General features: G+C 35.7%; 1 protein-coding gene across 1 annotated transcript; it reads left to right on the top strand.

The window, feature by feature from the left end:
* Window positions 1–162: 162 nt before the first annotated feature.
* Window positions 163–4331, top strand: LOC136206556 (pectinesterase-like). The gene is made up of 2 exons (XM_065997653.1): window positions 163–1214; window positions 3473–4331. Exons 1-2 carry the CDS (start codon window positions 194–196, stop codon window positions 4171–4173), a joined length of 1722 nt encoding a protein of 573 aa, XP_065853725.1. The 5' UTR covers window positions 163–193; the 3' UTR covers window positions 4174–4331.
* Window positions 4332–25744: the final 21413 nt, after the last annotated feature.

The following is a 25744-nucleotide window of genomic DNA, read 5'->3' as shown; positions in this document are numbered from 1 at the left end:
TTACTTCCAAATCCGCCCTCACAATTTAATCAATTATAATCTCACCACCGTTATCTAACAGTCGAACCAAACAGCCCTTTAATCTTTAAAAAAAAAAAAAAAAAACTCCAACACCATATTAAAATAGTATTTGACCCGAAAATTTAAGCTTATATAACATTTGATTTCATTACTTTAGCATTGATCAATTACCATGGCTTCAAATCTACCAATTTACACCATTTCTCTCTTCCTCTTCATCTTCTTCCTCTTCTCTCCCTCCTCAATTGCTACCACTGATTTACCTTCCGAGTCAACTCAGGGCAAACCAGAAAAATTCTGCAACTCAACACTTTACCCTAAATTCTGCAAATCTTACTTCCCCTCAAACAAATCTTCAAACATTCATAATTTAGGAAGAATCTCCATCCGCCAAACCTTACGCCAAGCCATAAAGTTTCAATCTTTAATCGATTACTTACTTTCTCCTGATTTTCCCCCAAATTCATTCTCTAAAATCACCATTGGAGCTCTTCAAGATTGCAAGTTTCTCTCTCAACTCAATGTAGATTCCTTATCCTACACCCTCAAATCCATAAATCAAACAGACACTCTTCAAATCTTCAAAGCCAGCGATCTCCAGACATTACTCAGTGCAACCCTAACTAATCTCCAAACATGTCTAGACGGGATTCGCGCCTCGAAACCCGAGTCGGATATGCTGACCAAAGTGATTACCCCGTTGCAAAACGGGACTAAACAATGTAGTATCTCCCTCGACTTCTTTAACCGCGGGTGGGTCCCGCGGAAAAAGAGAGGGAGGTTTTTGATTGATGATCATGAGATGAACAATGTGTTTTCGGGGTGGGGGTGGGGAAGGGGGGAATTGCCCCTTAAAATGTCGGAGAGGGACCGAAGATTATTTGAGACGGTGAGCGGGAATCGGGTTTTGGAGATTGATGGGAGTGTTGTGGTGAATGGGATTGTGATTGTGGATAGGAAAGGAAAAGGGAATTTTTCTAGCATTAATGAGGCTGTTGAAGCTGCTCCGAATAGTAGTGTTTCCGATGGGTATTTTGTGATTTATGTAGTGAAAGGGAAGTATGAAGAGTATGTTTCGATTCCGAAGAATAAGAATAGGTTGATGATGATCGGAGATGGGATTGGCCGGACTGTTATTACCGGTAATCGGAGTGTTGTTGATGGCTGGACTACCTTCAATTCTGCAACATTTGGTAATTTTCTTTTATTGTTTCGATGCATATGTTGGATTGGTAATTTTGTTAAAGTTTTCAATTTTAAAAGGGGGAACTGACACATTTTTGGCCAATAACTAAATATTTTTTAAGTTTAATTTAAAAAAAATGTCATGTACTTTCACGTTTTTATAGATCAGTATGTGTAATTATAAACCGAACTCTCGTGTAGTTTTCAAAATTTTTATTTTTTATTGACTTTGTAAAATTTGACCGATAGCAATCTCAAAATGAATTTTTTTAAAAAATTAAATGATATTTTAAACAACTTAATTCGTCATTTAAGTTTGTTTTTTATGAGAGAGAAAATTAATATTTAGAGAGAGAGAAAACTCCAAAAACGATGATTTTGAAAAATAAATGTGGTTCCATAATAAATATAAAACAACTTTAATTCTTAAAAAATTTCTTTTTGAGATCGTTATCGGCCACATTTAACATGGTCGATAAAAAATGAAAATTTTACAAAACACAAGGTTCGGTTTGTAAAAAATGTGTAAACCATTAATTAATCCTATTTTTTTATTTGGTTGTTTTTTGAGATAAAGGTTTTTGACACTTAAGTTTTCGAGGAAATGCATATTTGTATTTAACGTATATCGTAATGTTTTCAATTAAGATCAGATTACGAGAATTTAAAAATATTGGTTTGACTATTATTTAATTATCGAATCGAATCGGCATCAATTATGTCTACGATATATTTTTTTAACAATATGTCTACGATATCTAGTGTTTTATTTTATTTATTTATTTTTGGTAAATATGTAGGGTGTTATGATACAGTTAAAAAACATTAAAATGTTGATATTTAGTTCTACTACCAGTTAATAACAATTTTTGTTTATTAAAGTGTTTAAAATATTTAATGTATTATTAATATAGTTATAATTAACTAACAGAATATGTACGAAATTGTTTCAGTTTCTCAAAAAACTTGTTTAAAATGTTTTATTAAAATGTCTAAAATATTTAATATGTTATTAATATAGTTACAAATAACTAACAAAATATGTATGAAACTATTTCAATTTATTGACAAAGTTGTTTGAATGTTCGACATTTAAATAATAATTTTTTAATTAAAGTGTCTAAAATATTTAATGTGTTATTAATATAGTTATAAATAACTAACAAATTATGTACGAAACTGCTTCAGTTTATCGACAAACTTGTTTAAAAGTTCGATAAGACGGTTAAATAATAAATTTTTTTATTAAAGTGTCTAAAATATTTAATGTACTAATAATATAGTTATAAATAACTAATAAAACATGTACGAAACTGTTTCAATTTATGACAAACGTGTTTGGTAGGTTCGATATGACAGTTAAATAGCTGTCAAACCAGCTCGTTCACATTTTCTATTAGATAGGGGTTAAAATTGGTATTGTTTGAAAATTTTAGGGGTAATTTGTGTCATTTCATACGTTAAGGTCAAATCTGAACTTTCTGATCGAAAACTTTAGGATCAAATATATCTCTTATCTCTTGTTTTTTGTACAAGATCTAAATTTGTGTCTATTATTTTTGGGTAAATATAAACTTACCCGCTAATATATGAAATGGTAGAACTCTACCCTAACGCTGCCAATCAAAATCAATGTAATCCCTATCTAACGAAAAATTTAAACGAGCTGATTTAACTGTTATTTGACTGTTACATCGAGTCTTCCAAACAATTTTATTAATAAACTGAAACAGTTTCTCGTATTTTGACATGTTATTTGTTAATAGTTAATAACACAATAAACATTTTGGATACTTTTGTAGTTTTGTGATGAACTATGATAGACTTTGTTATAATTTTATTTTTTTGGCATAATACATTAAACTAAGCTTTCAAAGTCAATTAAGCCCTAGAACTATTAAAATCATTAATCAGATCCCTGAAATAACAAAAAATCATGAATCGAGTCTCTATTTTAAACAAAATCATCAATTGAGGTCTCATTGAAAATCATTCGATTGAATAGTTTCAGATTTTCTTTCCCAAACTTATTTTGAACCAACACAAAGATTATTACATCTTATATCAAATATTCACTGTTTCTGATTTTAGGATAGAATAATGATTCAATTAATGATTTTTGTTAGTTCAAAAACCTGATTGATGATTTTGATAGTTTAACGTCCTAATTGACTTTGAAGCTTTAGTAACGTGGACTAGATGTAATGCCTTATTTTATTTTTTATAGTTACAGTTTTAATAATATTAATATTTATCTTTTCTGCAGCCGTTGTTGCGCCGGGATTCGTTGCAGTGAACATTTCCTTCCGAAACACCGCCGGACCAGCCAAACACCAAGCAGTAGCCCTTCGAAACGGCGCCGACATGTCCGCATTCTACCAATGCAGTTTCGAAGGGTACCAAGACACACTATACACTCACTCTCTCCGCCAATTTTACCGCGACTGCCAGATCTACGGCACAGTCGATTTCATCTTCGGCAACGCCGCCGCAGTTTTCCAGAACTGCAAAATCGCATCAAGAAGGCCAATGGACGGCCAGTTCAACGCCATAACCGCACAAGGAAGAAGCGATCCAAATCAAAACACAGGGATCTCGATCCAAAATTGCAGCATAAAAGCGGCCAAAGATTTAGCAGAGAGTAATAGTACGGTTGAAATTCAAACTTACCTAGGGCGGCCATGGAAGGAGTATTCGAGAACGGTGATTATGCAATCTTATATTGCGAGTTTTGTTAATTCTTCTGGCTGGTTTCCATGGATGGGAGATTTTGCTCTTGATACGCTTTATTATGCTGAGTTTAATAACTCGGGAATCGGATCGAGAACCGGTGAGAGAGTTACTTGGCCGGGGTTTCATTTGATTAATGCTACTGATGCTGCTAATTTTACTGCTACTAGTTTTATTGATGGGAATTTCTGGTTGCCGGCGACCGGAGTTCCTTTTTCTGGTGGTTTGAATTTATGAACTTAGATTGGGTCTTTTAGTTACTGATAATTTTTTTAGTGATGACTCACTCAGACTGGAGTTGATTATTTATTGTTAATACTGTCTTTGTTTTTTTAATATTTATTTCAATTGTTTTTGACATGATTAATAATATTAATATTGATTTCTTTTTTTTATCGAGTGCTTATGATTTTTCTATTCTATGGAATCAATAGCGTTCATCTGGATTCTGAATAACCAAATTCACCGTTGAGTTTATATTTAATGGTGAATTTGGTCTTTCAGGTCCAGTTAAACGCTGTTATCCCAAAATAATATTTCCATTATGATCTATTTTAGTGAGTGATTATTTAACAATAACGTTCATCTCGACTCTGAATGATCAAATTCACCGTTAGATCTAGGTTCATTATAAACCTAGATCTGACGATTCATTCAGGATTCATGTGAATACTACTGCCTTGCCTCAGAATAATATTTCCGTTACAATCTTTTCAAGTGATTGATTATTTAACAATTTATTTCAAATATAATCTTGATATTGTCTTAACTAGTGTTTACATCTTATAGTAAGTTCATTTTCTTAATCAAGTTTCGATTCCATAATTATTTATAGAGATAAGGTGCAAAAATGCCCCTAACATTATCAATCAAGAATAATATTACCCCTAATGTTGGAAATGGTACGATTAAGGATCCAAGGTTAATAATTTAGTCCAATTTTAGACTAACCCTATCAAATTCACTGACACTGTTATGTTTCCCTAAACTACTGTTAAATACTCAATAATCTTCTTCTTTCTTTTCCAATGAGCACTTTTCTCTTCTTCTACTGCTTTGGTCTTCTTCTTTCTTTTCTAATCGAGCGCTTCACCAAAGCTCTTCTAATTCCTCCTCCAATTCACCATTATTGTCTGAAGTAATATTCAATTGCGAAACCGACCCGAAGCATTGTCTGAAGTAATATTCAGTTGCGAAACCAACCCGAAGCATTGTCTGAAGTAATATTCAACTGCGAAACCAATCTGAAGCATCCCATGTTTCTCAAACATGTTGAAAATTGCAAACAGATACATGAACTGAAGTTTAGGAGACATCTAACGGTGTTAGTGATTTTGTTATGGATGTCCAAAATTGGACCAAGTTATTAACCTTAAGCCTTTAATTGTACCATTTATGACGTTAAGGGTAATAATATAACATCCATAAACCCTAACATATACATCTTCCCACATTCATATATGTTTTCATGATTGAATACATACATTTTAGATTCATCTCATTGGCATCGGAAGTTTCGTATGCATAATGCGATTATCATGCGATTAGTAGACGATTAGTGTGTCATTAAGATGTAACGATTGGTTAATTGAGTTAGGACTTAAATGAATGAATGAACATGTCCTTAATTGATTAAATTAGACTTGTGGAGGGCTGGAAATGAGTTTGTGAACAAGCACCTCACTTAAGCATGATGTTACCCAAGATTGAGACAAAATGCACCTCTTCATTTCAAATGGATGTACACAACTCATTCTTTATGCTTTCCAGCCACAATTTCGACCAAAGCTTCAGCAAATTTTCCCTTTTCATACCCTAACATCCTCCAAAGAAAACTCTTCCAATTTCTTCCATTGTCAAGCCAAACAAGTTAAGTTAGGAAGCATACTAGGTGATAGACACAACTTGAAGGTTAGTATGTTGTTTTAGCTTGTTTTCTATGAGTTTGAGATTATGAAATACCTAGGTATGATGATAGGAGTTGTTGTGTATGAGTTATTATTGAGTTTGTTGAGTTTTGGTATTGTTTGAAGTGGTTATAGGCTGTCCAAATGAAAGATATGTATCAAGTGCCCTAAATAGAAATCTAGGGTACTGCTTTCCGTCATTTTGGAGCATGTTTTTCATATTGATATTGTTCGAATTTGCAGATACATAAAGAATAAAATATGTTCCTATATGTGTTATGAAACCCTCTGTAAAATATGGGACTTTAATTCCATATATAGAGGAAGAAAACCTAGATGGATCATGACTGCCTCGAAATTGAATGTCATGTGAGGCAGCCATGTTGATGTAGCATTTTGAGGACCTTAGAGTCATAATTTGGGAAAGTTTATTTATAAAAAAGTGTTCCTAACTACTTGAAGCATATGTCTGTAAAAGGATTTAGCAATCCATTGTGTTTAGTGTGAGATAGGTTGAGTGAATTATGGTAGATGCAAATTTGGATAGTCTGTTTCTTGGCTGGAAACAGGATAGAATCATTTTGCATGCCATATATTGTGTAGAAGTGATCTTAATATGAATTTTGGATATGTTATACCCATATATGTCTAGTTTCAGTAGGTTCAAGAAACAGGGCATTTGGATTCATATAGAGAAAGTTATGGCAGAATGTGTGCAAGTAGGTCATGTGATGATCTAAGACAAAAGGATTAGATTGCATGAACTTTGTGGAGTTAGTGTCTTGTAAATCATATAGCATTCATTAGTTTATATTTTCATTAAGTTTATGTTAAGTCTAATTGTATAAATGTTATGTGACATTAGGAGGACAAGGTGCAATTGAACGCACACCCGATCGTGTTGAATAGATCGAACCAAGTGCGACGGTAAGCATATTGCTTATATATGTGTATGAATGTATTGTGCCTTGTGACTTGTTGAGTGTGAGATATGGTTGAATCTGATGTGAATGATGTGGATAATGTTTGAGTGTTTGTGATATGTTATGATTGATAAGAAAGTGATATGATTGAGTATGTTGCAGTGTTATGAGTAAATATGGCAAGTTGAGCCTTGTGCACATACTGGAACTGGATAATGGTTGGATTATAAATGAATATGAGCTTGCTTAGATGGATATGTGAAATGGTCCAAGTTGAGAGTGCTATCCGAATATTGTGAGCCGGAAGCACATGTGTTGAGATATATGAGTACGTGAGTTGAGTGTAACTCCTCCGTAGCACAGATGATTGTATTCCGAATTTAGTGAGCCGGAATACAGATTGGGCCCAAGGACCATTTTATATATATTGTCTAAGTACAGCAAGACCTTTCTAAAATAAGTATTACTATAATAAATGAAACAGGTGAATAAATTCTAACTTGGTACTGATGATATATTTTGATTTGTGCTCTTTACATTACTTTTGTATATACATATATGCGTAATATGTTTAATGAGTAGGCAGCTCACCCCTTGCCAACAGATTTTACAGGTTAGGTGGAGTTCTTCTTGCTTAAGGTCGCACCAGCAGTGTCAGTCCATTCTCATCTAGGCATTTTGGAGTCTTGTGATGTACTTTTGTTTTGTAAATCCTCTATGCAGGATAATGACTTAAACGTGTATTCTAAATGCTTTCTCTTATGTATAATCTGTAAAGTTTATATGAGATTGAAGTTTATATGATTGAGTATTGAAAGCATGTCTATAACTGATATTGTGTGAGATATCATCTGATCCAAGTGAGGGGGTTACATTTAGTGGTATCAGAGCGGGTCTACTTTCCTAGGGATTAGGTTGTGTATGACTTGTTTTGGATTCCTAGGTTAAGACCACATAATCATATTTTCTTATGCTAAAGCATGTTGACATGGTCATGTTTCATGTAGGGTTATGGAGTCTGATGGTGAGAATGGACAATCCGGTAATGTGTCTAGTCATGGTTCGGTTGATCATGTTCATGAGTCTGGGGGCTCAGAACATATAGGAGCTTCAGGACATGCAGGTTATCCGCAGGGTTACAACCAGTTTGAAGAAATGATGGGAATCTATTTGGCTCAAGGTCAGCCTCAACCACGTGTTCAAGCTCGTCGAGATGCGCCAATCTTTGATAAAAATTTTGAAAGGCTTAAAAAGATGGGTGCAACAGAGTTTGAGGGTAGCACAGATCCTGATATAGCTGATAAATGGTGGGCCAAGATTGAAGATGTACTTGAGAACATAGAATGTCGACTAGACTCAATGGTCAACTATGTTTCTAATCTTTTCACTGGAGAAGCTTTAGAATGGTGGAGATCTATAAAAAGGACAAGAATTAGAACTGAAATAACATGGGATATTTTCAAGAAGTTGTTCACTAATAAATACATGCCAATGATATATAAAGATAGGAAACAAACAGAGTTTTTGACCCTTATGCAGGAGGATATGTCTGTGGCTGAATACGAGCTTAAGTTTAACACCTTAGCCAAATATGCACCTGCAAATGTGGCTACAGAAGAAGCAAAATGTCGTAGGTTTGAACATGGTCTACACCCAGATGTTAGAATGGGGATTCATGCACATGAAACGAGCTTTAGATTGTTAGTAGAATCTACACTCAGAGCTGAGGAAATTGTGAAAGATAAAGAACAACTTTTTGTAACCAAAAGGGCTAGATTTGATACAGAGGGTCAGTCTAGCAGGCCAACAAAGAGAGGTGGATTCTCAGTTTCTTCTAGAGGCTATTCTCAACAATTTAAAGGTAGTAGTAGTATCCATCGTGGTGGGACTAGATCACGGGGCGGATTTTGAGATGTTTTGAGTAGTGCTCCATCCGTGGGTAGTAACAGATTTTCAGGTGGTCGGTTTAATAGTGGGTATAGAGGAGGAGCGAGAACAACATTTTTTCCAGCTTGTCAGACATGTGGACGGGTACACAGAGGTGAGTGTTGGGGACCTTCCCTGGTTTGTGGCAGATGTGGCCGATCTCACACAGGAGAGTGTTATGGTTCATTTAAGAAGGGCACATGTTTTGAGTGTGGAGAAACAGGCCATTATCGTAACAATTGTCCCTTATTAGTTGATAGAGGAGAGAGAGTTCAACCTCAGTCTAATATAGGAGGTGGTGCAGCTGGAGTGGATAGAGGCAGAGGCAGAGGTCGAGGAGGAGGTAGAGGGGGTAGACATGATGCTCCTATGGGTGGACAGACGCAAAATTTACCACGAAATAGAGCCTTCTATATGACGAGGGGTGAAGCTCAAACAGCACCAGAGGTTATATCCGGTACAATTTCTATCCTTGATACCTTAGCTTTTGTTTTGATTGACCCTGGATCCACTCATTCATACATAACACCTGAGTTTATATTGAAAATAAATGGGAAGGTAGAACCATTAGGATATGATGTGGGAGTTATCCTGCCAGTTGGGAATAATGTGATTGTAAATCAGGTTCTGAGAGATTGTCCTATAAAAGTGAGGGGAAGAGAGTTCCCTATAAATTTAGTAGTTATGGGGTTTAGAGAATTTGATATTATTTTGGGGATGGATTGGTTGTGTAAATATGAAGCTAAAGTGGATTGTTGTTCAAAGGAAGTTGTGTTACATTGTAATTCAGAATCAACTGTGTTATTTGTTGGGGAGAGAAAGGTTGTGCCATCTTGTTTAATATCTGCAATTCAAGCAATTAGATGGATTAGAAATGGGTGTGAGGCATATTTCGCTCATGTTGTGGATACTAGGGAGGATGGAGGCAAATTGGAGAATATTCCAGTGGTGAGAGATTTTGCAGATGTATTCGTAGATGAACTACCAGGATTACCACCTCATAGGGAGATTGATTTTCCTATTGAGACCATGCCAGGAGTATCTCCTATATCAATTGCTCCATATAGAATGGCTCCAATGGAATTACAAGAATTGAAGAAACAAATAGAAGAACTACTTGAAAAGGGGTTTATACGACCCAGTACTTCACCGTGGGGAGCACCTGTATTATTTGTGAAGAAGAAAGATGGAAGTATGGGATTGTGTATTGATTACAGACAATTGAACAGAATGACAGTGAAAAACAAGTATCCATTGCCTCGAATTGATGATTTACTAGATCAACTTAGAGGAGCTCGTCATTTTTCAAAGATTGATCTAAGATCGGGCTATTGGCAGTTGAGAGTTGCCGAAGCTGACATACCTAAAACTGCTTTTCGTACAAGGTATGGTCATTTTGAGTTTCTTGTGATGCCTTTTGGCTTGACTAATGCTCCTGCAGCTTTCATGGCATTAATGAACAAGACTTTTCAGCCATATCTAGATAAGTTTGTTGTGGTGTTCATTGATGATATCCTAGTGTACTCAAGAACTGTGGGTGAGCATGAACAACATTTGAGAATTATTTTGAAAATTTTAAGAGATAATCAGATGTATGCAAAGCTGAGCAAATGTGAATTTTGGATGGATGAAGTTGTATTCCTTGGTCATGTGGTGTCAGGTGAAGGGGTTCAACCCGACCCTTCCAAAATTAAAGCTATTGATGAATGGGAACCGCCAAAGAACGTTACAGAGCTTAGGAGTTTTCTTGGGTTAGCTGGTTATTACAGGAGATTTGTAGAGGGTTTTTCTCTGATTGCAGGTCCATTAACTAAATTACTGAGAAAGGGAGTTGTATTCCAGTGGAATGATAAATGTCACCAAAGCTTTGAGGAACTAAAGAAGAGATTGACTTCCGCACCAGTGTTAGTGTTACCTTCTGAAGGTGGTGGCTTTGTTGTTTATACAGATGCCTCGGGACAAGGTTTGGGATGTGTTCTAATGCAAAATGGGAAAGTTATTGCATATGCTTCTAGGCATCTGAGACCTCATGAGATGAATTACCCCACACAAGACTTAGAGTTGGCAGCAGTCATCCATGCATTGAAGGTATGGAGACATTACCTATATGGGGAGACATTTCAGATTCTCACTGATCACAAGAGTTTGAAGTACATCTTTACACAAAAGGAGTTGAACCTAAGACAAAGGAGATGGATTGAGCTATTAAAAGATTATGATTGTACAATAGATTACCATCCAGGAAAGGCTAATGTGGTTGCAGATGCTTTGAGTAGAAAGAGTGTTGATATTGTGGCTAGTATGAAGAGTTATAGTTTGAATTCACTAGTGGAGATGCGAGCCATGGATGTGCAGTTAGAAGTAAATGAAGTAACAGGTTTGATGGCTACACTACGAGTAAAACCAGATTTGAAAGAAAGGATCCAAGAAGCACAATGGCATGATCCTTATTTACAGAAAATGCGAGATCATGTACAACAAGGTAAAAGACCTGATATTTCTGTGGAAGATGATGGAACTATGATGATAGGTAGTCGATTATGTGTTCCAGATGTAGCAAATTTAAGATCAGAAATTCTACAGGAAGCACATAATTCTCCTTATGCTATGCACCCAGGAATGACAAAGATGTACAGAAATTTGAGACCTTTTTACTGGTGGCCTACAATGAAGAAAGATGTATCTGATTTTGTTTCCAAATGTTTGACATGTCAACAGGTTAAAGCTGAGCATCAAGCTCCCGTGGGAAAACTAAAACCTTTAACCATACCAGAGTGGAAATGGGAGAGGATCACTATAGATTTTGTGATGGGATTACCAAGAACAAGGCGTAGACACGATAGTATATGGGTTATGAAACCCTCTGTAAAATATGGGACTTTAATTCCATATATAGAGGAAGAAAACCTAGATGGATCATGACTGCCTCGAAATTGAATGTCATGTGAGGCAGCCATGTTGATGTAGCATTTTGAGGACCTTAGAGTCATAATTTGGGAAAGTTTATTTATACAAAAGTGTTCTCACACAATATCAGTTATAGACATGCTTTCAATACTCAATCATATAAATTTCAATCTCATATAAACTTTACAGATTATACATAAGAGAAAGCATTTACAATACACGTTTAAGTTATTATCCTGCATAGAGGATTTACAAAACAAAAGTACATCACAAGACTCCAAAATGCCTAGATGAGAATGGACTGACACTGCTGGTGCGACCTTAAGCAAGAAGAACTCCACCTAACCTGTAAAATCTGTTGGCAAGGGGTGAGCTGCCTACTCATTAAACATATTACGCATATATGTATATACAAAAGTAATGTAAAGAGCACAAATCAAAATATATCATCAGTACCAAGTTAGAATTTATTCACCTGTTTCATTTATTATAGTAATACTTATTTTAGAAAGGCCTTGCTGTACTTAGACAATATATATAAAATGGTCCTTGGGCCCAATCTGTATTCCGGCTCACTAAATTCGGAATACAATCATCTGTGCTACGGAGGAGTTACACTCAACTCACGTACTCATATATCTCAACACATGTGCTTCCGGCTCACAATATTCGGATAGCACTCTCAACTTGGACCATTTCACATATCCATCTAAGCAAGCTCATATTCATTTATAATCCAACCATTATCCAGTTCCAGTATGTGCACAAGGCTCAACATGCCGTATTTACTCATAACACTGCAACATACTCAATCATATCACTTTCTTATCAATCATAACATATCACAAACACTCAAACATTATCCACATCATTCACATCAGATTCAACCACATCTCACACTCAACAAGTCACAAGGCACAATACATTCATACACATATATAAGCAATATGCTTACCGTCGCACTTGGTTCGATCTATTCAACACGATCAGGTGTGCGTTCAATTGCACCTTGTCCTCCTAATGTCACATAACATTTATACAATTAGACTTAACATAAACTTAATGAAAATATAAACTAATGAATGCTATATGATTTACAAGACACTAACTCCACAAAGTTCATGCAATCTAATCCTTTTGTCTTAGATCATCACATGACCTACTTGCACACATTCTGCCATAACACTAAATGTAACCCCCTCACTTGGATCACATGATATCTCACACAATATCAGTTATAGACATGCTTTCAATACTCAATCATATAAACTTCAATCTCATATAAACTTTACAGATTATATATAAGAGAAATCATTTACAATACACGTTTAAGTCATTATCCTGCATAGAGGATTTACAAAACAAAAGTACATCACAAGACTCCAAAATGCCTAGATGAGAATGGACTGACACTGCTGGTGCGACCTTAAGCAAGAAGAACTCCACCTAACCTGTAAAATCTGTTGGCAAGGGGTGAGCTGCCTACTCATTAAACATATTACGCATATATGTATATACAAAAGTAATGTAAAGAGCACAAATCAAAATATATCATCAGTACCAAGTTAGAATTTATTCACCTGTTTCATTTATTATAGTAATACTTATTTTAGAAAGGCCTTGCTGTACTTAGACAATATATATAAAATGGTCCTTGGGCCCAATCTGTATTCCGGCTCACTAAATTCGGAATACAATCATCTGTGCTACGGAGGAGTTACACTCAACTCACGTACTCATATATCTCAACACATGTGCTTCCGGCTCACAATATTCGGATAGCACTCTCAACTTGGACCATTTCACATATCCATCTAAGCAAGCTCATATTCATTTATAATCCAACCATTATCCAGTTCCAGTATGTGCACAAGGCTCAACATGCCGTATTTACTCATAACACTGCAACATACTCAATCATATCACTTTCTTATCAATCATAACATATCACAAACACTCAAACATTATCCACATCATTCACATCAGATTCAACCACATCTCACACTCAACAAGTCACAAGGCACAATACATTCATACACATATATAAGCAATATGCTTACCGTCGCACTTGGTTCGATCTATTCAACACGATCGGGTGTGCGTTCAATACATTTATCAGCTATATCAGGATCTGTGCTACCCTCAAACTCTGTTGCACCCATCTTTTTAAGCCTTTCAAAATTTTTATCAAAGATTGGCGCATCTCGACGAGCTTGAACACGTGGCTGAGGCTGACCTTGAGCCAAATAGATTCCCATCATCTGTTCAAACTGGTTGTAACCCTGAGGATACCCTGCATGTTCTGAAGCTCCTATATGTTCTGAGCCCCCAGACTCATGAACACGACCAACTGAACCATGACTAGACATATGACCGGATTGTCCATTCTCACCATCAGACTCCATAACCCTACATGAAACATGACCATGTCAACATGCTTCAGCATAAGAAAATATGATTATGTGGTCTTACCCTAGGAATCCAAAACAAGTCATACACAACCAAATCCCTAGGAAAGTAGACCCGCTCTGATACCACTAAATGTAACCCCCTCATTTGGATCACATGATATCTCACACAATATCAGTCATAGACATGTTTTCAATTCTCAATCATATAAACTTCAATCTCATATAAATTTTACATATTATACATAAGAGAAAGCATTTATAATTTACAATACACGTTTAAGTCATTATCCTACACAGAGGATTTACAAAATCACATTATTCCCAACTGGCAGGATAACTCCCACATCATATCCTAATGGTTCTATCTTCCCATTTATTTTCAATATAAACTCAGGTGTTATGTATGAATGAGTGGATCCAGGGTCAATCAAAACAAAAGCTAAGGTATCAAGGATAGAAATTGTACCGGATATAACCTCTGGTGCTGTTTGAGCTTCAGCCCTCGTCATATTGAAGGCTCTATTTCGTGGTAAATTTTGTGTCTGTCCACCCATAGGAGCATCATGTCTACCCCCTCTACCTCCTCCTCAACCTCTGCCTCTGCATCCTCCAAAGAAAACTCTTCCAATTTCTTCCATTGTCAAGCCAAACAAGTTAAGTTAGGAAGCATACTAGGTGATAGACACAACTTGAAGGTTAGTATGTTGTTTTAGCTTGTTTTCTATGAGTTTGAGATTATGAAATACCTAGGTATGATGATAGGAGTTGTTGTGGATGAGTTATTATTGAGTTTTTTGAGTTTTGGTGTTGTTTGAAGTGGTTATAGGCTGTCCAAATGAAAGATATGTATCAAGTGCCCTAAACAGAAATCTAGGGTACTGCTTTCCGTCATTTTGGAGCATGTTTTTCATATTGATATTGTTCGAATTTGCAGATACATAAAGAATAAACTATGTTCCTATATGTGTTATGAAACCCTCTGTAAAATATGGGACTTTAATTCCATATATAGAGGAAGAAAACCTAGATGGATCATGACTGCCTCGAAATTGAATGTCATGTGAGGCAGCCATGTTGATGTAGCATTTTGAGGACCTTAGAGTCATAATTTGGGAACGTTTATTTATACAAAAGTGTTCCTAACTACTTGAAGCATATGTCTATAAAAGGATTTAGCAATCCATTGTGTTTAGTGTGAGCTAGGTTGAGTGAATTATGGTAGATGCAAATTTGGATAGTCTGTTTCTTGGCTGGAAACAGGATAGAATCATTTTGCATGCCATATATTGTGTAGAAGTGATTTTCACATGAATTTTGGATATGTTATACCCATATATGTCTAGTTTCAGTAGGTTCAAGAAACAGGGCATTTGGATTCATATAGAGAAAGTTATGGCAGAATGTGTGCAAGTAGGTCATGTGATGATCTAAGACAAAAGGATTAGATTGCATGAACTTTGTGGAGTTAATGTCTTGTAAATCATATAGCATTCATTAGTTTATATTTTCATTAAGTTTATGTTAAGTTTAATTGTATAAATGTTATGTGACATTAGGAGGACAAGGTGCAATTGAACGCACACCCGATCGTGTTGAATAGATCGAACCAAGTGCGACGGTAAGCATATTGCTTATATATGTGTATGAATGTATTGTGCCTTGTGACTTGTTGAGTGTGAAATGTGGTTGAATCTGATGTGAATGATGTGGATAATGTTTGAGTGTTTGTGATATGTTATGATTGATAAGAAAGTAATATGATTGAGTATGTTGCAGTGTTATGAGTAAATATGGCAAGTTGAGCCTTGTGCACATACTGGAACTGGATAATGGTTGGATTATAAATGAATATGAGCTTGCTTAGATGGATATGTGAAATGGTCCAAGTTGAGAGTGCTATCCGAATATTGTGAGCCGGAAGCACATGTGTTGAGATATATGAGTACGTGAGTTGAGTGTAACTCCTCCGTAGCACAGATGATTGTATTCCGAATTTAGTGAGCCGGAATACAGATTGGGCCCAAGGACCATTTTATATATATTGTCTAAGTACAGCAAGGCCTTTCTAAAATAAGTATTACTATAATAAATGAAACAGGTGAATAAATTCTAACTTGGTACTGATGATATATTTTGATTTGTGCTCTTTACATTACTTTTGTATATACATATATGCGTAATATGTTTAATGAGTAGGCAGCTCACCCCTTGCCAACAGATTTTACAGGTTAGGTGGAGTTCTTCTTGCTTAAGGTCGCACCAGCAGTGTCAGTCCATTCTCATCTAGGCATTTTGGAGTCTTGTGATGTACTTTTGTTTTGTAAATCCTCTATGCAGGATAATGACTTAAACGTGTATTGTAAATGCTTTCTCTTATGTATAATCTGTAAAGTTTATATGAGATTGAAGTTTATATGATTGAGTATTGAAAGCATGTCTATAACTGATATTGTGTGAGATATCATGTGATCCAAGTGAGGGGGTTACATTTAGTGTTATGGCAGAATGTGTGCAAGTAGGTCATGTGATGATCTAAGACAAAAGGATTAGATTGCATGAACTTTGTGGAGTTAGTGTCTTGTAAATCATATAGCATTCATTAGTTTATATTTTCATTAAGTTTATGTTAAGTCTAATTGTATAAATGTTATGTGACATTAGGAGGACAAGGTGCAATTGAACGCACACCTGATCGTGTTGAATAGATCGAACCAAGTGCGACGGTAAGCATATTGCTTATATATGTGTATGAATGTATTGTGCCTTGTGACTTGTTGAGTGTGAGATGTGGTTGAATCTGATGTGAATGATGTGGATAATGTTTGAGTGTTTGTGATATGTTATGATTGATAAGAAAGTGATATGATTGAGTATGTTGCAGTGTTATGAGTAAATACGGCATGTTGAGCCTTGTGCACATACTGGAACTGGATAATGGTTGGATTATAAATGAATATGAGCTTGCTTAGATGGATATGTGAAATGGTCCAAGTTGAGAGTGCTATCCGAATATTGTGAGCCGGAAGCACATGTGTTGAGATATATGAGTACGTGAGTTGAGTGTAACTCCTCCGTAGCACAGATGATTGTATTCCGAATTTAGTGAGCCGGAATACAGATTGGGCCCAAGGACCATTTTATATATATTGTCTAAGTACAGCAAGGCCTTTCTAAAATAAGTATTACTATAATAAATGAAACAGGTGAATAAATTCTAACTTGGTACTGATGATATATTTTGATTTGTGCTCTTTACATTACTTTTGTATATACATATATGCGTAATATGTTTAATGAGTAGGCAGCTCACCCCTTGCCAACAGATTTTACAGGTTAGGTGGAGTTCTTCTTGCTTAAGGTCGCACCAGTAGTGTCAGTCCATTCTCATCTAGGCATTTTGGAGTCTTGTGATGTACTTTTGTTTTGTAAATCCTCTATGCAGGATAATGACTTAAACGTGTATTGTAAATGCTTTCTCTTATGTATAATCTGTAAAGTTTATATGAGATTGAAGTTTATATGATTGAGTATTGAAAGCATGTCTATAACTGATATTGTGTGAGATATCATGTGATCCAAGTGAGGGGGTTACATTTAGTGTTATGGCAGAATGTGTGCAAGTAGGTCATGTGATGATCTAAGACAAAAGGATTAGATTGCATGAACTTTGTGGAGTTAGTGTCTTGTAAATCATATAGCATTCATTAGTTTATATTTTCATTAAGTTTATGTTAAGTCTAATTGTATAAATGTTATGTGACATTAGGAGGACAAGGTGCAATTGAACGCACACCTGATCGTGTTGAATAGATCGAACCAAGTGCGACGGTAAGCATATTGCTTATATATGTGTATGAATGTATTGTGCCTTGTGACTTGTTGAGTGTGAGATGTGGTTGAATCTGATGTGAATGATGTGGATAATGTTTGAGTGTTTGTGATATGTTATGATTGATAAGAAAGTGATATGATTGAGTATGTTGCAGTGTTATGAGTAAATACGGCATGTTGAGCCTTGTGCACATACTGGAACTGGATAATGGTTGGATTATAAATGAATATGAGCTTGCTTAGATGGATATGTGAAATGGTCCAAGTTGAGAGTGCTATCCGAATATTGTGAGCCGGAAGCACATGTGTTGAGATATATGAGTACGTGAGTTGAGTGTAACTCCTCCGTAGCACAGATGATTGTATTCCGAATTTAGTGAGCCGGAATACAGATTGGGCCCAAGGACCATTTTATATATATTGTCTAAGTACAGCAAGACCTTTCTAAAATAAGTATTACTATAATAAATGAAACAGGTGAATAAATTCTAACTTGGTACTGATGATATATTTTGATTTGTGCTCTTTACATTACTTTTGTATATACATATATGCGTAATATGTTTAATGAGTAGGCAGCTCACCCCTTGCCAACAGATTTTACAGGTTAGGTGGAGTTCTTCTTGCTTAAGGTCGCACCAGCAGTGTCAGTCCATTCTCATCTAGGCATTTTGGAGTCTTGTGATGTACTTTTGTTTTGTAAATCCTCTATGCAGGATAATGACTTAAACGTGTATTGTAAATGCTTTCTCTTATGTATAATCTGTAAAGTTTATATGAGATTGAAGTTTATATGATTGAGTATTGAAAGCATGTCTATATTTACAGAGGGTTTCATAGCACATATAGGAACATAGTTTATTCTTTATGTATCTGCAAATTCGAACAATATCAATATGAAAAACATGCTCCAAAATGACGGAAAGCAGTACCCTAGATTTCTGTTTAGGGCACTTGATACATATCTTTCATTTGGACAGCCTATAACCACTTCAAACAACACCAAAACTCAACAAACTCAATAATAACTCATCCACAACAACTCCTATCATCATACCTAGGTATTTCATAATCTCAAACTCATAGAAAACAAGCTAAAACAACATACTAACCTTCAAGTTGTGTCTATCACCTAGTATGCTTCCTAACTTAACTTGTTTGGCTTGACAATGGAAGAAATTGGAAGAGTTTTCTTTGGAGGATGTTAGGGTATGAAAAGGGAAAGTTTGTTGAAGCTTTGGTCGAAATTGTGGCTGGAAAGCATAAAGAATGAGTTGTGTACATCCATTTGCAATGAAGAGGTGCATTTTGTCTCAATCTTGGGTGACATCATGCTTAAGTGAGGTGCTTGTTCACAAAACTCATTTCCAGCTCTCCACAAGTCTAATTTAATCAATTAAGGACATGTTCATTCATTCATTTAAGTCCTAACTCAATTAACCAATCGTTACATCTTAATGACACACTAATCGTCTACTAATCGCATGATAATCGCATTATGCATACGAAACTTCCGATGCCAATGAAATGAATCTAAAATGTATGTATTCAATCATGAAAACATATATGAATGTGGGAAGATGTATATGTTAGGGTTTAGGGATGTTATAGTTCTTCCCCCCTTAAAGAATTTCGTCCCCGAAATTCACTTACCAGAAGCTTCAAATAGGTAAGGATATTGTGTCCTCATATTTTCTTCTACCTCCCAAGTTGCCTCATCAAGTGTTTGATTATGACTCCATCTCACCTTAACCATTGGAATTTCACGGTTTCTGAGTCGTTTCATTTCTCGTCCCAAAATCTCTAAAGGTTGCTCACGAATAGTCAAGTCTGTGTTCACTATTGCAATCTCTGGTTCAGTAATCATATGACTTGGGTCTGATCTATATCTTCTTAATACTGACACATGAAATACATCATGTATTAAAGACAATTCTGGTGGTAAAGCTAACCTATAAGCCAATGGTCCAACTCTCTCAATGATCTCATAAGGCCCAATGTATCTTGGATTCAACTTCCCTCTTCTACCAAAACGAACTATTCCTTTCCATGGGGATATTTTTAAAAACACTTTATCTCCAACTTTATATTCCATCTCCATTCGGTGCTGATCCACATAAGCTTTCTGACGTTCCTGTGCAGCTTTTAAATACTTCTTTATGACATTGATCTTCTCAACAGTTTCCTGGACTAACTCAGGTCCTTCCAATTGCCTCATTCCTTCAACATCCCAACATATAGGGCTTCTACACGGTCTTCCATATAATGCCTCATAAGGTGCCATGCCTATACTTGAATGATAACCATTATTATAAGCAAACTCCATAAGAGGTAAATGTATATCCCACTCACCTTGGAAATTAAGAACACAAGCTCTCATCATATCCTCTAAGGTTTGAATACATAAGAGAAAGCATTTACAATACACGTTTAAGTCATTATCCTGCATAGAGGATTTACAAAACAAAAGTACATCACAAGACTCCAAAATGCCTAGATGAGAATGGACTGACACTGCTGGTGCGACCTTAAGCAAGAAGAACTCCACCTAACCTGTAAAATCTGTTGGCAAGGGGTGAGCTGCCTACTCATTAAACATATTACGCATATATGTATATACAAAAGTAATGTAAAGAGCACAAATCAAAATATATTATCAGTACCAAGTTAGAATTTATTCACCTGTTTCATTTATTATAGTAATACTTATTTTAGAAAGGCCTTGCTGTACTTAGACAATATATATAAAATGGTCCTTGGGCCCAATCTGTATTCCGGCTCACTAAATTCGGAATACAATCATCTGTGCTACGGAGGAGTTACACTCAACTCACGTACTCATATATCTCAACACATGTGCTTCCGGCTTACAATATTCGGATAGCACTCTCAACTTGGACCATTTCACATATCCATCTAAGCAAGCTCATATTCATTTATAATCCAACCATTATCCAGTTCCAGTATGTGCACAAGGCTCAACATGCCGTATTTACTCATAACACTGCAACATACTCAATCATATCACTTTCTTATCAATCATAACATATCACAAACACTCAAACATTATCCACATCATTCACATCAGATTCAACCACATCTCACACTCAACAAGTCACAAGGCACAATACATTCATACACATATATAAGCAATATGCTTACCGTCGCACTTGGTTCGATCTATTCAACACGATCGGGTGTGCGTTCAATTGCACCTTGTCCTCCTAATGTCACATAACATTTATACAATTAGACTTAACATAAACTTAATGAAAATATAAACTAATGAATGCTATATGATTTACAAGACACTAACTCCACAAAGTTCATGCAATCTAATCCTTTTGTCTTAGATCATCACATGACCTACTTGCACACATTCTGCCATAACTTTCTCTATATGAATCCAAATGCCCTGTTTCTTGAACCTACTGAAACTAGACATATATGGGTATAACATATCCAAAATTCATGTGAAGATCACTTCTACACAATATATGGCATGCAAAATGATTCTATCCTGTTTCCAGCCAAGAAACAGACTATCCAAATTTGCATCTACCATAATTCACTCAACCTAGCTCACACTAAACACAATGGATTGCTAAATCCTTTTACAGACATATGCTTCAAGTAGTTAGGAACACTTTTGTATATATAAACTTTCCCAAATTATGACTCTAAGGTCCTCAAAATGCTACATCAACATGGCTGCCTCACATGACATTCAATTTCGAGGCAGTCATAATCCATCTATGTTTTCTTCCTCTATATATGGAATTAAAGTCCCATATTTTACAGAGGGTTTCATAACACTTATAGGAACATAGTTTATTCTATATGTATCTGCAAATTCGAACAATATCAATATGAAAAACATGCTCCAAAATGACGGAAAGCAGTACCCTAGATTTCTGTTTAGGGCACTTGATACATATCTTTCATTTGGACAGCCTATAACCACTTCAAACAACACCAAAACTCAACAAACTCAATAATAACTCATCCACAACAACTCCTATCATCATACCTAGTTTTTTTATACAAAAGTGTTCCTAAATACTTGAAGTATATGTCTGTAAAAGGATTTGGCAATCCATTGTGTTTATTGTGAGCTAGGTTGAGTGAATTATGGTAGATGCAAATCTGAATAGTCTGTTTCTTGGCTGGAAACAGGACCGAATCATTTTGCATGCCATATATTGTGTAGAACTGATATTAAAGTGAATTTTGGATATGTTCTACCCATATATGTCTAGTTTCAGTAGGTTCAAGAATCAGGGCATTTGGATTCATATACAGAAAGTTATGGCAGAATGTGTGCAAGTAGGTCATGTGATGATCTAAGACAAAAGGATTAGATTGCATGAACTTTGTGGCATTAGTGTCTTGTAAATCATATAGCATTCCTTAGTTTCTATTTTCATTAAGTTTATGTTAAGTCTAATTGTATCAATGTTATGTGACATTAGGAGGGCAAGGTGCAATTGAACGCACACCCGATCGTGTTGAATAGATCGAACCAAGTGCGACGGTAAGCATATTGCTTATATATGTGTATGAATGTATTGTGCCTTGTGACTTGTTGAGTGTGAGATGTGGTTGAATCTGATGTGAATGATGTGGATAATGTTTGAGTGTTTATGATACGTCATGATTGATAAGAAAGTGTTATGATTGAGTATGTTGCAGTGTTATGCGTAAATACGGCATGTTAAGCCTTGTGCACATACTGGAACTGAATAATGGTTGGATTATAAATGAATATGAGCTTGCTTAGATGGATATGTGAAATGGTCCAAGTTGAGAGTGCTATCCGAATATTGTGAGCCGGAAGCACATGTGTTGAGAAATATGAGTACGTGAGTGAGTGTAACTCCTCCGTAGCACAGATGATTGTATTCCGAATTTAGTGAGCCGGAATACAGATTGGGCCCAAGGACCATTTTATATATATTGTCTAAGTACAGCAAGGCCTTTCTAAAATCAGTATTACTATTCTAAATGAATAAATTCTAACTTGGTACTGATGACCTATTTTGGTTTGTGCTCTTTACATTACTTGTATATACATATATGTGTAATATGTTTATTGAGTAGGCAGCTCACCCCTTGCCAACAGATTTTACAGGTTAGGTGGAGTTCTTCTTGCTTAAGGTCGCACCAGCAGTGTCAGTCCATTCTCATCTAGGCATTTTGGAGTCTTGTGAATGTACTTTTGTTTTGTAAATCCTCTGTGTAGGATAATGACTTAAACGTGTATTGTAAATTATAAATGCTTTCTCTTATGTATAATATGTAAAATTTATATGAGATTGAAGTTTATATGATTGAGAATTGAAAACATGTCTATGACTGATATTGTGTGAGAGCTAAAATGTATGTATTCAATCATGAAAACATATATGAATGTGGGAAGATGTATATGTTAGGGTTTTGGGGATGTTATAGTTCTTCCCCCCTTAAAGAATTTCGTCCCCGAAATTCACTTACCAGAAGCTTCAAATAGGTAAGGATATTGTGTCCTCATATTTTCTTCTACCTCCCAAGTTGCCTCATCAAGTGTTTGATTATGACTCCATCTCACCTTAACCATTGGAATTTCACGGTTTCTGAGTCGTTTCATTTCTCGTCCCAAAATCTCTAAAGGTTGCTCACGAATAGTCAAGTCTGTGTTCACTATTGCAATCTCAGGTTCAGGAATCATATGACTTGGGTCTGATCTATATCTTCTTAATACTGACACATGAAATACATCCTGTATTAAAGACAATTCTAGTGGTCAAGCTAACCTATAAGCCAATGGTCCAACTCTCTCAATGATCTCATAAGGCCCAATGTATCTTGGATTCAACTTCCCTCTTCTACCAAAACGAACTATTCCTTTCCATGGGGATATTTTTAAAAACACTTTATCTCCAACTTTATATTCCATCTCCCTTCGGTGCTGATCCACATAAGCTTTCTGACGTTCCTGTGCAGCTTTTAAATACTTCTTTATGACATTGATCTTCTCAACAGTTTCCTGGACTAACTCAGGTCCTTCCAATTGCCTCATTCCTTCAACATCCCAACATATAGGCCTTCTACACGGTCTTCCATATAATGCCTCATAAGGTGCCATGCCTATACTTGAATGATAACCATTATTATAAGCAAACTCCATAAGAGGTAAATGTATATCCCACTCACCTTGGAAATTAAGAACACAAGCTCTCATCATATCCTCTACGGTTTGAATAGTTCTTTCTGATTGTCCATCTGTCTGTGGATGAACAGCTGTACTGAAATGCAATTTTGTTCCCAAGGAGTGTTGCAAACTGCCCCAAAATCTAGATGTGAATCTAGGATCACGATCTGAAACAATAGATATAGGTACTCCATGCAATCTCACAATTTGTTCCACATAAAGTCTAGCCAATTTATCCATCGAGTCTATCTGTTGAACCGTAGCACAGATGATTGTATTCCGAATTTAGTGAGCCGGAATACAGATTGGGCCCAAGGACCATTTTATATATATTGTCTAAGTATAGCAAGGCCTTTCTAAAATCAGTATTACTATTCTAAATGAATAAATTCTAACTTGGTACTGATGACCTATTTTGGTTTGTGCTCTTTACATTACTTGTATATACATATATGTGTAATATGTTTATTGAGTAGGCAGCTCACCCCTTGCCAACAGATTTTACAGGTTAGTTGGAGTTCTTCTTGCTTAAGGTCGCACCAGCAGTGTAATACAAAAGTAATGTAAAGAGCACAAATCAAAATATATCATCAGTACCAAGTTAGAATTTATTCACCTGTTTCATTTATTATAGTAATACTTATTTTAGAAAGGCCTTGCTGTACTTAGACAATATATATAAAATGGTCCTTGGGCCCAATCTGTATTCCGACTCACTAAATTCGGAATACAATCATCTGTGCTACGAAGGAGTTACACTCAACTCACGTACTCATATATCTCAACACATGTGCTTCCGGCTCACAATATTCGGATAGCACTCTCAACTTGGACCATTTCACATATCCATCTAAGCAAGCTCATATTCATTTATAATCCAACCATTATCCAGTTCCAGTATGTGCACAAGGCTCAACTTGCCATATTTACTCATAAAACTGCAACATACTCAATCATATCACTTTCTTATCAATCATAACATATCACAAACACTCAAACATTATCCACATCATTCACATCAGATTCAACCACATCTCACACTCAACAAGTCACAAGGCACAATACATTCATACACATATATAAGCAATATGCTTACCGTCGCACTTGGTTCGATCTATTCAACACGATCGGGTGTGCGTTCAATTGCACCTTGTCCTCCTAATGTCACATAACATTTATACAATTAGACTTAACATAAACTTAATGAAAATATAAACTACTTGGTTCGATCTATTCAACACGATCGGGTGTGCGGTCAATTGCACCTTGTCCTCTTAATGTCACATAACATTTATACAAGTAGACTGAACATAAACTTAATGAAAATATAAACTAATGAATGCTATATGATTTACAAGACACTAACTCCACAAAGTTCATGCAATCTAATCCTTTTGTCTTAGATCATCACATGACCTACTTGCACACATTCTGCCATAACTTTCTCTATATGAATCCAAATGCCCTGTTTCTTGAACCTACTGAAACTAGACATATATGGGTATAACATATCCAAAATTCATGTGAAGATCACTTTTACACAATATATGGCATGCAAAATGATTCTATCCTGTTTCCAGCCAAGAAACAGACTATCCAAATTTGCATCTACCATAATTCACTCAACCACTTTGTCATTCCTGGGTGCATAGCATAAGGAGAATTATGTGCTTCCTGTAAAATTTCTGATCTTAAATTTGCTACATCTGGAAC

This window comes from Euphorbia lathyris, chromosome 9 (genome assembly GCF_963576675.1).
Source record: "Euphorbia lathyris chromosome 9, ddEupLath1.1, whole genome shotgun sequence".
In the NCBI taxonomy this organism is placed as follows: Eukaryota; Viridiplantae; Streptophyta; class Magnoliopsida; order Malpighiales; family Euphorbiaceae; genus Euphorbia; species Euphorbia lathyris.
Note: the sequence above shows the minus strand (reverse complement) of the source record. Positions and strands in the feature narration are given on the sequence as shown.